The sequence below is a fragment of the Balaenoptera acutorostrata genome, chromosome 20, assembly GCF_949987535.1.
Source record: "Balaenoptera acutorostrata chromosome 20, mBalAcu1.1, whole genome shotgun sequence".
NCBI lineage: Eukaryota > Metazoa > Chordata > Mammalia > Artiodactyla > Balaenopteridae > Balaenoptera > Balaenoptera acutorostrata.
In genome coordinates, this window is record NC_080083.1 from 38463467 (window position 1) to 38479691 (window position 16225).

At 46.6% G+C, this 16225-nt stretch overlaps 1 protein-coding gene across 3 annotated transcripts in view; it reads right to left on the reverse strand.

Annotated features, from left to right (window-relative positions):
* Positions 1–16225, reverse strand: part of FAM117A (family with sequence similarity 117 member A) — a 68218-nt gene that overhangs the window by 16296 nt on the left and 35697 nt on the right. For all 3 annotated transcript variants that reach the window (XM_057536001.1, XM_057536000.1, XM_007176512.2), the window contains exon 2: positions 1848–2017. Coding sequence is in view for 1 of the 3 variants with exons in the window: in XM_057536000.1 (XP_057391983.1) it covers positions 1848–2017 (170 nt within the window). In the remaining 2 variants the exon portion in view is untranslated. The remainder of the gene's footprint in view (positions 1–1847; positions 2018–16225) is intronic.

Below are 16225 nucleotides of genomic sequence, written 5' to 3' on the forward strand. Positions count from 1 at the left end.
CTCCGTGACTAGACGCATTATTTGGACTAAACCTCTCTCAAAAGAGAAAGGGGTGTGTGCTCCAGGCATGTGAAGGGGCAGTAATAACCTATCCTACTTGCCCTTTTCAGGGGACACAGGGAACAACAGTGTCTGGGGCTTCCAGGAAGTCGGTGTGCTACCTGGAGCGTGCTCTCCCTTCACAGTCTGTTCCTAGATCTAAAGAATGCCACTGGACTTCCCTGGTGGCGCAGTGGTTAAGAATCCACCTGCCGATGCAGGGGACACAGGTTCGAGCCCTGGTCAGGGAAGATCCCACATGCCGCGGAGCAGCTAAACCCGTGTGCCACAACTATTGAGCCTGCGCTCTAGAGCCTGTGAGCCACAACTACTGAGCCCACGTGCCATAACTACTGAAACCCGCACACCTAGAGCCTGTGCTCCACAACAAGAGAAGCCACCGCAATGAGAAGCCCGCGCACTGCAATGAAGAGTAGCCGCCGCTCGCTGCAACTAGAGAAAGCACACACGGAGCAACGAAGACCCAACGCAGCCAAAAATAAATAAATAAATAAATTAAAAAAAAAAAGAGTGCCATCAATTTTAACTGCAGTAACTCTTGTTGGTCCAAGGTGGCATATTCCTATGAGAATTCCCCTCCTGTAAACTGTGCCAGACATTTGGCCCCATCTCATCCTTTGGCTCCCTGTTCACTGGCCTTCATGGAACTGGCATCCAGACTCACCAAGGTCAAATCTTGTTCTCATTTCCTTGTTCTCTACTCTGACATGCCAAGAACAGTACTGGGCATTCAAACATTTACTAATAACATTTGAAAATGGATCTCATTTAAAAAATAAATAAAAGGGACTGGGAGATGTGCTCCGCAGAGGAGGACAGGGGAAGCGAGCGCACAAAACCCTTTCCCATTTGGCCGGCACCCCACCTCCAATCAGGCGGGGCGGGCACGCTCCAGCGACATGCAAAGGAAGAGTGACTGGCCCAGCATCCCCCAGGACGTGGGCTGCCTCTCCTCTGAGCCTGTGTTCTCCCCACCCTGTTTCCTCTTTCCTGAGAACAACTCATTTGTTCTGAAGTTGAACAGGAATGGGCTTAAACTGCATCAAAAGGGAGAAGATTTGACTCTTAAAAACTTAACTGCTGAAAATGTTGAAGTCCTGAGTCAGATGAAGAAATATCTTTGTATAATTTCACATATGAGATGACTTCTTGCTCAGGCTAACACTACCTTACTCAAAAACTGACCAATGGACTGGATGATTACAGAGATCCCTTCTAAGTTTAGGATTCTTAATGAAGAGAAAAACCCTGAAGAGGGGACCTGGGCTCCATCAGACTCAAATGGGTCCACCGAAATCCCAGGCAGGGTTGCTGATTAGGGATCAACTCTCCATTATCTGAGAACTTTCCACTCCTGTTGCTCTAGTGGGATCTATCCTGGCTCAACACACGTTCGGGCCACCTCTTCCAGTTGTCTGGGGAGTGCATACTCAGTTGAATGTTGGTCTGTTTTAGCAACGTAAATCTCATTTATTAAAACCTAGAATAAATTCCAAAATCAACTCTTGTATACCCACACATGAATACTCAAAGCCAAACTGATAAACCCAGATTGCCTTCTCTCTCCCACCAGTCAGGTGGAATGCAAACTCATTTTCAGGTAAATTTACGAAGAGAATCAAGTAGGTTAACATGAGATGATGAAAAGCTACATGGTACATATGTACAGCCAAAACCCAGGACAAGTCACATCAATGACTGAGTATTGGTAAGTCGACCCAAGGCCTCCTCGACCAGCCCACCACCCCACCTTTATCCCTTATCCCATTAGCAGAGAGCTTCATTACCTGGGTGGCCTTGTCATTGGTACAGCAGGTGAAGGCCCCATCAGCATCTCGTGGCCACTGGCCCAGAAGGTAGGAGCTGAGGATGGTGTCCAGGGAGAATGTACGTCGGACCTGGGGTGGCTGAGGCCTCCACACTGGCTTTTCTGGGGCCACGGAACATGGGACGCTGGCTGGAAGAGAGCACAGCCCGCACACCTGGACGTCAGCAAGGAGGCAGCAGACACAGTAACCAACCTTCCCTCTTTCAGGAAGCCTCACCGGACTGCCGCATCTTCACTTATATTTACCTCCCTCCGACAGAATTTGAAGCAGCCCATAAAAGCACATACAGCGTGATGAAAGCTCTCCTGACTTATCCAGCTGGTCTTTCTCACTGGAAACAATTTACACCATTTCACTCTGGACGAGGGGTTACTTTACACATGTCTTCTTTCTCCTGTTCCTAATGGACTACAGACTGTGAACTCCCAGGTCTCCGCACTGAGTTTCCTGAGAGCAGGACTGTTTCCCATCATTAAAGAAGTAACTGGAAGTGAACAAAAACCAAGTTTTCCTCCATCTTTTATCCTGCCTTTTACTTCCTTTTATCTCCTGCCTTCTTCCAGCACTGATTGCAAGGCTCCTATGTACAAATTCAATCCAGTTAACTGAAGGACTCTTCCTATTTCCTTCAAGACCATTAGCTCCAGGGAACCTAGGTGACTGAGACAAAGAGAACGACATAACTACTTTCAACTATCCAGGATCCAGGAGAATATCCAAGTCTTTTGGTTCTCTCCTCTATCTCTGACTTCTGGCTAAATAGAACAAAAATAAAGCAGTTACAAATCCACTTGTTTTATTTTTACCTTGATTAAAGCTTTCTGGGGGAAGGTAAAAGTTGAAAGTGTTGCTAAAATCTAAGCGTTCTGGAATCATCTGTAAGTTTCAGTCATCTGGGTTGACCATGTTTTCCGCAGCCACATTCAAAACACACTACGATCTTAAGGTCTGTAAGGCTCTTTCCTTTAAACAGAGCAAAATGCTTTCACATCTGTACTAATCTCTGGATAATTCATGTGTGCATTAAGCACAACGAAAGAACTGGGGACTGTAGATATAAATAAACTTGAAGAGCTTTATATTAAAAAGACACTAACAGGTTGGCACGTTCCTCAAAAAGTTAAATATAGAATTACCATACCATCCAGCAATTCTGCTTCTAGGTATATATACAAAAGAATTGAAAGGAGGGTCTCAAAGAGATATTTGTATACCCATGTTCATAGCAGCACTATTCACAATAGCCAAGAGGTAGAAACAACCCAAGTGTTCACTGACAGATGAATGGATCAACAACATGTGTTCTACACATACAATGGAGTCTCAAAAAGGGATGAAGTTCTGATACATGTTACACCATGGATGAAACTTCAAAACATTATGCTACATGAAATAAAACCGACACAAAAGGACAAATATTGTATGATTCCACTTATATGAGGTACCTAGAATAGGCAAATTCATAGGGACAGAAAGTAGAACAGAGGTTACCAGGGGCTTAGGGGGAGAAGGGAATGGGGCATTATTATTTAATGGGCACAGAGCTTCTGCTTGGGGTGATGAAAATGTTCTGGAAATGGACAGTGGTGATGGTTACACGACATTGTAAGTGTACTTAATGTCACAGAATCATATACTTATCATGGTTAAATGGTAAATTTTATGTTATGTGTATTTTACCACAATAAAAAAAAAAGAGAGAAACACTAATAATACTATCTACATTCTCTAAATCCATTTAAATATTTACACACATTTTGACATAGTATAATCAATACAAAATATATTACATGATATTCTGCTTTGTTTTACCCATTTCCAAGTATCAACAATCTACATATCTGTCATTTTTAAAGACTACATAATATTCCACCAGGTTGATATACAGTAGTTTGCTTAGCCACTCCCACATTATTGGACGTTTGAGAGGTTTCCCCCACCCCAATTTGGATATCATAAATGTTATTGCGTGGATAACTTTTAGTCTCAGGTTTTATCTAATTCCTTACATATTTCTAGGTCATTTTCCTCAGCCATCATATAGTATGTGCTCATTTAAAACAACTAAAGGGACTTCCCTGGTGGTGCAGTGGTTAAGAATCCTCCTGCCAACGCAGGGGACACGGGTTCGATCCCTGGTCCGGGAAGATCCCACATGCCGCAGAGCAACTAAGCCCGTGCACCACAACTACTGAAGCCCATGAGCCTAGAGCCCGTGCTCTGCAACAAGAAGCCACAGCAATGAGAAGCCTGTGCACTGCAACGAAGAGTGGCCCCTGCTCGCCGCAACAAAGCCCACGCACAACAACGAAGACCCAACACAGCCAAAAAATAAATAAATAAAAATAAATTTATTTTTAAAAATAAATTAATTAATTTAAAAAAAAAAATTAAAAATGACTTATAAAAGTAGTGTGGGGAATTCCCTGGCAGTCCAGTGGTTAGGACTCCATGCTTTCACTATCGTGGGCCCAGTTTTGATTCCTGGTCAGGGAACTAAGATCCCGCAAGCCATGTGTTGCGGCCAAAAAAAAAAAAAAAAGGCAGTGTGAATTGTGGAAAATTCAAGAAATATGCAAACAAACAGAAAAAACTTCAAATCTCAACACCCAGAGATAATCATGGATAATACTATTAGATATGTATCCTTGGGGGCCTTGCCTTCTATGTGCATGCATGTATGTGTGTGCGTGTGTGTGTATGCTTTAAAATGAAAAATGGGATTATACTGTACATATTATTTTGCAATGAGTCTTCACCTTATATCATAAACACCTTTCCAAATCAATATATACTGACCTACAACACACCCTTTTAAATGACCTTAACACTCTTTAAACTCTTCAAAGGCTTTCTTTCAAAGACAGTACTCATAGGCCTCGTGTTCTGGTCCCACTTACCTTTCCTTTACACGTCACTCCTCTTCAAAAGCTCTATGTCCTGGACAAACTACACTATGCACCATTTCCCACCCATGTCTTGGGCCTGCCCTCCTCTGAGGTTTTGCACATGTGCTCAGGGCTGAAATCTGATCCATCCATCAGGGCCAGCCTAAACATCTCCACCTCCACTGAGCTTCCTGAGTCCCCTGGAAGGAATGTCTCAGGATTTTCTGATTTTCCCCAGTACTTTGTACTCTTCTAGTACTTCCCAGCCTTTATTGGATTACAAGTATTTGTAACTCCCAGCTAATAAACAACCTGTGGCCAAGGGCTGTCTAATTTATCTTTGAACCCCACACAGCATCTAGAGCATAGGGTTGGAGATTGGCAGATGCCTAAGTATTTGCATAAAATCAAAACCCTGTTACTATAAGGGAGAGCCTGCTCTAATTACACCTGGACTCTAGGTTTGTGTGCCTTGCACATCCATGCTCACCTGCTCCCTGTGAGTAAATCCCCCTGAGCTGCTTGTCCCCTTTCCTCTCTCTGAGGCTCAGGGAGGCCCAACCTCTTTCTTCCCCTCCCTGCACCTGTCACCCAGAAAGTTAGTGACAGGCACGCTGGGTTCAAGCCCCAACTGCATCCCCTACACTGGCATTTCAACCACTTGTTTTTCTATCCTGGGCTTAAGATCAAAAGGTGGCAATCTAGATACTTCTGGGAGCTCCTGACCCATGCCGGCAGCCTGGCCAGACACCAAAATGCTGTCCTGTGGTTCTCCCAAACTGTCTCTAAGAGCCCACTGATGAGGCGGGGGCCCTTGAAGGCAAGTTTACAAGATTACATGACAGAGAAGCAATGAGGCAGGTGGGAAGCAGATGAGCCAGAGACTGGCAGAGAGGCCAGAACACCATGATTCTAACAGCTCCTTCACCGCTGTCGGAAGGAGGAGGGCTGTGACTCCAGGGCTGAGAAAAAAGCACTGGGGAGAAAGATTTCTTGGAGCCACCTCTCCCAGCCCCTCAGCAGAAATTGCTGCAAAAACCTCCTTTAGGGTCTTCCCTGGTGGCGCAGTGGTTGAGAATCCGCCTGCCAATGCAGGGGACACGGGTTCGAGCCCTGGTCTGGGAAGATCCCACATGCCGCGGAGCAACTAAGCCCGTGTGCCACAACTACTGAGCCTGTGCGTCTGGAGCCTGTGCTCCGCAACAAGAGAGGCCGCAACAGTGAAAGGCCTGTGCACCGCAATGAAGAGTGGCCCCCGCTTGCCGCAACTAGAGAAAGCTCTCACACAGAAACGAAGACCCAACACAGCCAAAAATAAATAAATAAATTAATTTTTTTAAAAAAAAAACCTCCTTTAGAATTTTTTCCATCCTGAGACCCTAAGTATGCTCTTCTGTTTGTGTAATACTTTCAAGTTTTGCCCCCTCCTCACAAAGTACTTGTGTGTGTACAGTCTTTTGTTCTCCTAAAGGGGCTCCAGAAAGACTGATAAGGAGACCAAGGCACAGAGAAGTCCAGTCTCAGATTGGGCTTGGTCGCCCAGAAAGTCAGGAGCAGCCCTACATCCAAATCCAAGCCTCCTTCTTCCTACATCAGTTCACGGGGCTCTTGGCCCTTTTGCATCAGGAACACCTCCAAGGGTGCGGGACACCTGCCTACATACCTGAAGGAAGAAATGCTTGGCAGCTCCTTCAGGGAGGGGAGTAAAGAAGGAGACCACAGGCCTGACCCGGGTGTCCATAGCAATTTTTTGTTTGGGGTGTTGGTTGGTTGGTTTTTTGGAGAAGCCTTTGAAACCTAGGGGGAAGGATTCTAGTAAACCATGCTCATTTTACATCTTCCCATTGATACCCTTCACAGCCCACCTCATTCGTGAGTTACAGGAGGAGTCCAATTTCAAGGGCAGTAATCAGAGATGACATTTTACTCCCCAGCACCCCCAGGGTTGGGGAGGACCCAGGATCCTGGAATTTCGTGTAAGAATCCAACCACCCATTTTGATCAACTCTACATCCAAATCTGACCAAAGTTATTCATAAAGACTCTGAGGGCTTTGTTGGTTCTGACTTGCTCCTCCATATACAAAAACAAAACAAAACAAAAACATGAATACTAAAAAAAAAAAAAAGGGAAGGAACGGCGGATGGGGAGAAACCTAGTACCCCAATCCAGAACCAGCTGCCTCTGACCCAGCCCCCTCCTCTCTGCTAGGCCTGCAAGGATGTCGCTGCATCTAAGACAAACTGGAGGACTCGCCTCAGTTTCTTTTCCTTAAATGAGACTGCTGGGCCTCAGATTTATTTCTACAGTGACCACATCCTAGCACAGTGTGCCGGCCCAGCTCCTGACCAGCCGCAAGGTGACAGAATTCCCTTCTGTCTCAAAGCCCTCAGCAAAGCCGCAGCTCCCCTCCCAAACCCCCACGTTTTTAGACCCTTTGAGGAGACGAAAGTGCCATGTTTCCTTCACGCCCAGAAAATAAGGGAGGGGGGCACTTTAAAAAGATGAGATTTTGACAGGAAAACAAATCTACCACTTATTTTAAAAACCCCACCCCAAATGGTTTGGTGATGATCTGCTAATTTGGGCACCAGAACTGATTAAGGGCCAAACCAAGGTGTCAGGTTCCCCCCAAACGCAACACAAACCGAAGCCAAAACCAGACATTGACATGTTCTGTGCCATCCTCGAAGGGGCCACAGGCTGGAGCGGTGTGGCCCCCGAATATCTGGGAGGGGCTCAGTTGTGAGGGATCTGGTTCTGACTGCAGCTCTGCCCTCACTGTGACGTGACTGCAGCCCACACTTCATGCCCTCCCCCCTCACGGGGCCTGCTCTCCCATCCGGCAGGCAGGAGCACAGTCCCAGCCTCAGTTACCTCTCAGGGACGCTGTAAAGAACAGAAGATGAGATGCAAAAAGGCTTTAAAGTCTTCATTAGATAGATCATGTCAAACCAATTACTGTCAGTTAGCCCCTCCCCACACCACAATCTTTTAGGACTGAAGGTGTAGGTGGGGAAGGAAGAGGAGACAAGCAGGGTGAGTTCCAGCCACCACTGTCCCCTGGGAAGGCCCACAGCTTCAGTGTCAGAGCCCTTTCCTTTCCTAGTGTTGGTCTAACCCAGCCAGGACAGCACCCGGAGTGGATGATGCAGGCGAAAGAGAGCCGCTGGGAGGCGTGGGCGGCAGCAGCGCTGTCAGCACTGAGACCTCCGTCAGCCGGGAACGTCCTCTAAGAAATCTCACAAGTGAGTGCAGTTGAAACAGGGGCTCCTGGGCTTATCCCTCCCTTACGGGCACACCGGAAAGATCTGGGGATGGGGTTCTGCCCTGCAACTGTGTGATTATGGTTAAAGGAGAAGTGTTGAGAAGTCACAACGGTTGCTTGTGGTCGGAAGATGAACTGGTTTCATTTCTGGAAAGTACCCCTCTCAGATTTGGGAAACAGGACAATTGGCTGCCCTGTCTGAGAAGAGACGCCCCTATCATGACAGGCCAAGACAAAGCAGCAAGTTGCGGGGCCCTGGCTGGTGGCTGCGGGAGGGTGGGGTGTCCTGTTTACAGCGCTGTGGGGTATTATCGGCCCATCGCATGCAGCAGCCTCCACAGCCCAACCACCTGGCGAAGCTCCCTGGCACAGGGCCAGGCCATTTCACCATGCAGCTGAGCAGTGGCGGATGCTTTGGTTCTTGGGCAACGGCAAATGGAAAAAACAAAACAAAACAGCACACACCAGAGATAAGAAGCCTTAGGTGCTATCTTCCGGAGCCACTTGGCCCTGTCTCCCAACTGCTACATTTGTATGGCTTTGGGGAGAGGGGGCTCTGAGTGGAGAGGACCGCCGGTCAAGTGTCTGCTGCGCCTTGGGGGACAGTGAATAGGGCAGAAACACACAAACAGCTGACGAGGGGCCTGGCACGCCACAGCAAACTGACTGATTCCTTCAGTAGCAGATTCTGAGTGCCCACCACAAACCAGCCCTGTGACAGGCCCTGGTGACACGGGAGGAGCCGGACAAGAAGCTGCTGACCAGGCTGAAGTGGGGCAGGCCGATACGCTCCCCAAGGGCCAGGCTGCCAGCTCAACCTCTGGGGGTTCCTCCAGCCACCGACTCTTCAGAAGGACCCCCATTTGGTCTCTGCTGTTCCCTCATATTCCTGGCTGGAAATCAGCTCAGGCCTGACCACACCAGCAAACCCCCACCGCGGGAACCCGAAGGAGGAGGGCGACAGCTCTTAGAAGGAGGGGTCAGGGAAAGGAGGAAGGCAGCAGACGACGCAGGAAGTGAGGCATCTGTGGCTGTCCTTCTCAACTTGGCCAGAGATAGACTGTGGGGTGGAGGCTTAGCAGCTTATGAGGAGAGACCAGCCCCTGACCAGAGGGTCCTGGCTGGGAATCTAGGGGAGCTACTTCACTTATTTTACTATCTTTGGGGCAATGCAGGAGAGAGAAACCTGGGAAATAAGACAAGGCTACTCTCCACCCATCCTCCATTAGCTTGAGGCTGAGTGACCCCAAAATACCCAAGAAGGACTACAGAAGGAAGAAGAGAGACAGCCAATGAGATTTCACAGGTGGCAAAAACTCAGCAACTGGCAGGTTCAACAAACAAGTTATCAGTCACTTTCTCATGTCGCTGGGGTTTGAGCCATTATTAGCACTAATCTTCTCGCCTTCCCTCTTTAAAACAACTCTCATTATAACAGAAGCTGTACATATATAGGAGGAAATCAAAGGAAATTTTAAAAATGCAGATTAGCAAAAACTGAAAAATAAAAACGATGCATGCCGCCACTCAGAAATCACCTCTGCACATCCTTCCTGATCTCTCCCTGTGCACCTATGTATGCATATGTATTTTTAATAAAATGAGATCTTATTACACATTTTTCTAACAATATGCTTTTTTCAGCCACTGATCTTCACTTCAGGAGAAGCAGGCAGGGAAAGGGCCACCCAGGAGGCTGAGGCAGGGCAGACGGTTAAGACACTGAGGGAGCAGGCCCTGTCCTGTCCCGTCTCCTAGCTGTGATGCAGCACTTTTGTTGGGGGTGGGGGAGGCGGGGGGAATGATAACCTGGAGGGGAGCAACGTAAAACAGGGATGCAGAATTTCTAAATATTCCCCAATACCAGATTTGCAGTAAGTAGGGGAAGTTCCTCCTCACAGCTTCACAGGGATTACTTTTCCATTTCACTATGTGTGTTGGGATTAAACAGTGCAGGCAGTCTTCTGAGTTGCTTGCAGTCCTGCGCCGCTTAACTGCTTAACTCAGGGACATGTGGGTTTTGGAGGGAAGCTGTGGTCAAACCGAAATCCTCAACATGACTGTACAAGAGTTAGAAGCCCTCCTTGGAAAGCCCAAGGAGACCCCATCCATCCCAGCTGGGAAAATTAAACCTGGGGCTTTAAACACTTCTTTCAACCCCAAGCAATAGCTCATTTCAATCATAACAGGGAGAAGAAACTAAAGAAATGAGATTAAAAAGGAAGAAATGAAGAGTAACAGCACATTTCCCTTACCAAGAAGGCTTACCTGAAGAGAAAAAAAAAGAGTGATATTTGTATACACATGAAAAACTTCTCAGCCAGGACCTCAATACTAACTCCATATTTTTTTTTTTAATTTTTTATTATTTATTTATTTATTTATGGCTGTGTTGGGTCTTCGTTTCTGTGCGAGGGCTTTCTCTAGTTGTGGCAAGCGGGGGCCACTCTTCATCGCAGTGCGTGGGCCTCTCACTATCGCGGCCTCTCTTGTTGTGGAGCACAGGCTCCAGACGCGCAGGCTCAGTAATTGTGGCTCACGGGCCGTTGCTCCGCGGCATGTGGCATCTTCCCAGACCAGGGCTCGAACCCGTGTCCCCTGCATTGGCAGGCAGATTCTCAACCACTGCGCCACCTGGGAAGCCCCTAACTCCATATTTAATACTAACTCCATATTTAATATTAACTCTGTATTTAATACTGTCTCCATATTTAAGTATGTAGCTCAGGTGAAACCTTTTCTTGCTGTGTGTCTGACTCCCCAGGATGCAGACCACATCCATGGGCAGCTGGAGAGAAGGGTCAGGAGAAACCCATTTGGAGGTGTCACTATGGGGAAAAAATGAGGAATACCCTAACTCTTCTTATCAGCAAGGAGGGAAAGGGTGATCCCAAAGCGTACGTGCGTGCGTGCGTGTGTGTGTGTGCGCGCGTGTATGAAGAGTAGACAGCAGTTACTTAGACATTTGTTCAATTCTCAAGAAGCTGCAGTTAGAAAAAAAGGAAGTGGTGTGAACTTTTCACCTTTTATCTGAATTCTATGAAGAGGAGTTCTGAAGGATTTCAATATTCTTAAAACAGGACAAAATACTAGCAGTTACTGATTGGAGCATGCTTTCCTTTGGGATCTATTTGGCCTTTGTTAAGAATAGCATAAATAGTCATAGCCTAGCCTTCTCCCCCTAAAAGCAATCCTCACCGCCTGGCTATTTGGGAGTGATGAATTTCTGGGTGGCTATAAACTCAGAGGACGGGCATAAACCCTTCAGTATCTTCACTTCAGATGACAATCTGATTCTTATCAAGTAGAGGAGAAATCATGATGTCCGCTCAGCTCTTTAAAGATAAAAGAGGTGAAGGAAGAACCAAAGATTGGGGAGGTTCATCTACAGTAAACCCTGTGAGAGGACAACTGTGATTGAAACCCTACTCTGATTTTTGTTCTGAATGTGTGCGCCCCACACACTCTCAGGAATTCTCTGGGTGGAGGCCCAGGAACATCCTCGTGTAGACAGGTGAACTGATTTCTCCAACGCCACAGAGCAACTTGAGACACAGGCCTTTCTTCCCCCACAGAAGACTTTCAAAGTGCATTTCCCCCCTTGCGTTTCATTGTCAGACTCAACTGTCATGACTGCCTGGCTGCCTTGGTTCAGGAACTTCCCCACGGACTGGAAGAGTTCTATTATTTTCCCTGCTAGGAACCAGCACAATCAGACCTGGGTCTCGGGGACACTGTTTTACCCACTGGGCATGTAGGGCAAATGGAGGAAGACAATTAAAAAGGAGGGATCCCTTTTCTAGTAAGGACAGTGGAAATCAAGTGAAAGATAAAAAGGAAATAAGAATAGAATTATAGATAATGTTCAAATAGTCAAAATAATTTCTGCTTTGTGAACAAACCATGACTTATTTTTAGCTTCATCCAGCCTGCCTTCTCCCTGACCTCACGCAAACTGCCAGACAGCAACATATGTGTGAACAGCTGATACTCAATTTACTATCGGCCCAAGTCACACAAAATACCTAGAGTTTGACAGAATTTGATGGCCTCATTTTGTTGCCTTCCCGCCAATGATTCTAAAAGCCCAAAGAAACTTTTTTTAACTCCTCTTTAGAACAACTCACATCAATACTCATGTCCTTCAGTGTTAGTTTAGAACTGGCTTTATACAGCTCCCAAAGTAACAGCTCAGTCAGGAGGAGTCAGCAATGGATGCCAAAACAACTGGAAGAAACACTGAGGGGAACAGAACACTTACATAATGTACCACATATAAGAGAATAATGTACTTTTACAAAGGGAAATCTGGTCGTCACCACCTCAAGTGATCAAACTTAGCATTACTAGTGATGGACATTCTGACACTGTGTACCTCCTGAAGCAATGTATTATGAAGTACACAGCTTCACCCATGAAATGTTCATGCCCAAGATGTTTTACCTGAATCGAATTGGGCCCCACACCTAACTTCCCACTTACAGGAAATACAGGAGATGGAGGAACAAGTCAAATGCCATTGAGAGGAAACAGTCAGAAAACTCCAGAATGTGGGACAGCTAGAAGGCTGTCCACACTTTCAATAAGTCAGTAATCAAAAAACCTAAAAACAAAAAGACAGGGATGGGAGGGGAATTTTAAACAGATTTTTTTTTTTAATTTTTATTTATTATTTATTTATTATGTTTATTTTTGGCTGTGTTGGGTCTTCGTTTTTGTGTGAGGGCTTTCTCCAGTTGCGGCGAGTGGGGGCCACTCTTCATCGCGGTGCGCGGGCCTGTCACTATCGCGGCCTCTCTTGTTGCGGAGCAGAGGCTCCAGACGCTCAGGCTCAGTAGTTGTGGCTCACGGGCCCAGTTGCTCCGCGGCATGTGGGATCCTCCCAGACCAGGGCTCGAACCCGTGTCCCCTGCATTGGCAGGCAGACTCTCAACCACTGCGCCACCAGGGAAGCCCTAAACAGATTTTTTTTAAAGACATAACCAAACGAGAACCTTGACTGGACCCTGGATCAAAAATAAAAACAAAAGAGCCACAAAGAGGAAATCTGAAAATGAACTGGATATTAGATAATATGGAATTATAGTTTCCTTATGTGTAATAATGATATTATCATTATGTAGAAGAATGGTCTTATTCTCAGGAGATGCCCTTGAAGTAATGGGCAAAGTGTCAAGATATTCACAACTTGTTTTCAAACAGTTCACCAGAAAAAGTACCTATGGATGCACATATGTGTATGTCTAGACACACATATACATAATACACACAAGGAGGGAAGAGAGATTAGACAATTGTGGCCAAAAGTTATCAATGAGTTTAAGGTGAAAGATAAATGGGTGTGTACTGGGCTTACAACTTTTCTGCAGGTTTAAAATTTTCCAAGATAAAGCTGTGGGGGAAAAAAAAAAGAACTGGCTTAATTTGGAATTTGGGAAGACAGAATTAACTTCACTCCTTAGCAAGGATCTAAACTGTTTAGCAGTTCAATCTTGGCAGGTTGTAGTCAAATTCAATTGGGTCACTGCTCTGGTCTTCTAATTTGGGGAAAGAGAAGGTGGGCAAGAAGAAATGAAACAGTCAATGAGGCTTACTAGGAGGCAAGGAATTGAAGGATGTAAATCAGTACAAGGTAGAATAAAGATACTAAGGGAAGGAGACTTTAAATTAAGAAGTGGCATGTCGGGCTTCCGTGGTGGCACAGTGGTTAAGAATCTGCCTGCCAATGCAGGGGACACGGGTTTGAGCCCTGTCCAGGAAGATCCCACAAGCCGCGGAGCAACTAAGCTCGTGCGCCACAACTACTGAGCCTGCGCTCTAGAGCCCGTGAGCCACAACTACTGAGCCCGCGTGCCACAACTACTGAAGCCCGCGCGCCTAGAGCCCACGCTCTGCAGCAAGAGAAGTCATCGCAATGAGATGCCCGCGCACTGCAACGAAGAGTAGCCCCCACTCAGCACAACTAGAGAAAGGCTGCGCGCGGCAACGAAGACCCAATGCAGCCAAAAATATTAAAAAAAAAAAAAAAAGAAGAAGTGGTATGTCATCCCAGGAGACAGACCCAGATTGTGCGCAGAATTAAAGAGTTCCTATGATCCAGAAACACAGTTGGAGTTGGATATAACCTCAGATATGCCCCGCCAAGTTACCCTGGGCATCCATTCGCTCATTCATTACAGGAACGTAGAAACCAGTGAGATCCCAGGGAAGATGGGTAAAAATAGCTAAAGCGAAGGTAGCTAGATCCCAAGAGGAAGATGAAGTGAATTAAAATTTGTCTTCTTCTGCATGAGTGTAAAAAGGAAGGGCAAAAAAGACTTTAGTTAGAATAGGAGAGATTCCAGCTAGATAAAAGGAAGAACTTCCTGCTCATCAGAATGAATGAGGGAGATTGTAGAGTCTGCCCCTGAACAGCTCCAGGGAGAGATCATTACATGCCCCCAGAGGTCTCAATATTCACCCCCCAGAACGCAGGAGGTTGTACCTAGAGAGTTTGAGCCTCCTCTAGTTCTAGAATTCCCCAACTATTAAAGGGTAAATAAGAGATGGCTACTGACCGATTCAGCTAAATTGAAAGCCCCAGAGCCCATGCTGTTATCCGGGGCAAAATTAGTTAAGGGGGGAAAAACGGCACAAAGTCAAAAGGAGATATGCCTTACCTAGGCTGATCAGACAGCTGTGTTGTGGGCTCCCAGACCATCTCTCCCACTTCCTCCCCCAAGCAGGAGAGTATAAATAGCGCTCAATTTACCTGTGGCTCGCCACAGGCAAAAGGGCTGGTCACGTGGTAACTGCCGAGTAGACATCAGAGCTCAGAGGGCAGGTTTGCTCACTTGCTACACCTCAGTAGGTCTGTCAGGACCTCTGCTCTGGTTCATTTTGCTCTGGGCTGGGGGGTGGGGAGGGGGGCTTAAAGGAGCAGTTACACAGTTATGTCCCTCAGGGCCATGAAGGTACAGTCACAGAACTTGCTTTGCCTTCAGGGTCTAAAATCTTATTAGGGTTAACTCTGCTCAACCCTCAAAGCTTTGAAAACCTGCGTGGATCATTTTGTCCCACTTGCAAAATCTTCTCTGGTTATGTCCATCTCTTTACTTAAGTTCTACTGCGTCCCCAGTTTCAAAAAGGAAATACCTGAGAGACCACTACATCCCACCTAGTGATTCCCTACCTGGCCTCTGGCATTCTGGAACTGATCCACCCTGACCCCAAATCCCAGGCAAATTCCCAGGCTGGGCCTGGTGGAAAAACCCCAGTGTGTGCTGGGCAACATTCCAGGGCAGCCCCTGCTCTAAAGCCCTGGTCTTGCTGGTTGCTCAGATCTCCTAAGGGAGGCTCAAAGGTTATATAGTGCCTCCAGGGTAAACCTTGTCTGAAACACAAATTAGATGGTCCCTCTAGAAAGAGCCTTGAAAGGTATGACCTTGGGAAGATTTTTCCTACCCTCAATGTCTGCCTGAGACCAATGATAACTTCATAGCAGAAGGATGTTTGTCAGGTCACCTCTCCACAGAGGAGAGGCACAAGGGAGGACATGGCAACACATACCACTGGATGGTGAGTTACACCATCTCCCCCATATACAATGGGCTTTGTATCTGCTCCTAAATCAAAAGCTGCTTAACAGGAATGACACCTTCTTTTATAAGTCAGGTAAAGAAAAGGCTTATCCTCCTGAAGCAAGAGGAGAATATGATCTAGGGAAACAGTCTGGGGTGTTAATTACCAAGACACCCCATCCATGCCTCTAAGAACTGGAAGGGAAAGCGCAGTGGTCCCAGTCCCCTCCAAACAGACAGCTCTGGCCATTTGCATGGCAGCTCTAACACAGACCCTTACACTGCAGCCACCCAGTAAGACGTGGGGGCAGCCTTTCTCATCCTCCTGCAACTTGTCCGGATTCCGGATGCCATCCACCGGGCGCTGATTTTGGAGTGGGACAGAGCCAAGAGAATACTGGAGACAGCCTATATAGCTTGATAACTGCCTAAGGACAAACAATCTAACTGTATAAACTGGTGTAATAATATAGTAAATGCTCATGGGTCTATTTCACAGAACTGGCTGGAATCCATGAAAAATTCCTTTGATGCTAACTTAACCACAGTCTCACACTCTAGAGCGGCTGCAGGGAGGCATTTTAGATAAAGGACACATAGTAAAGATTCTCCAAAAACTGT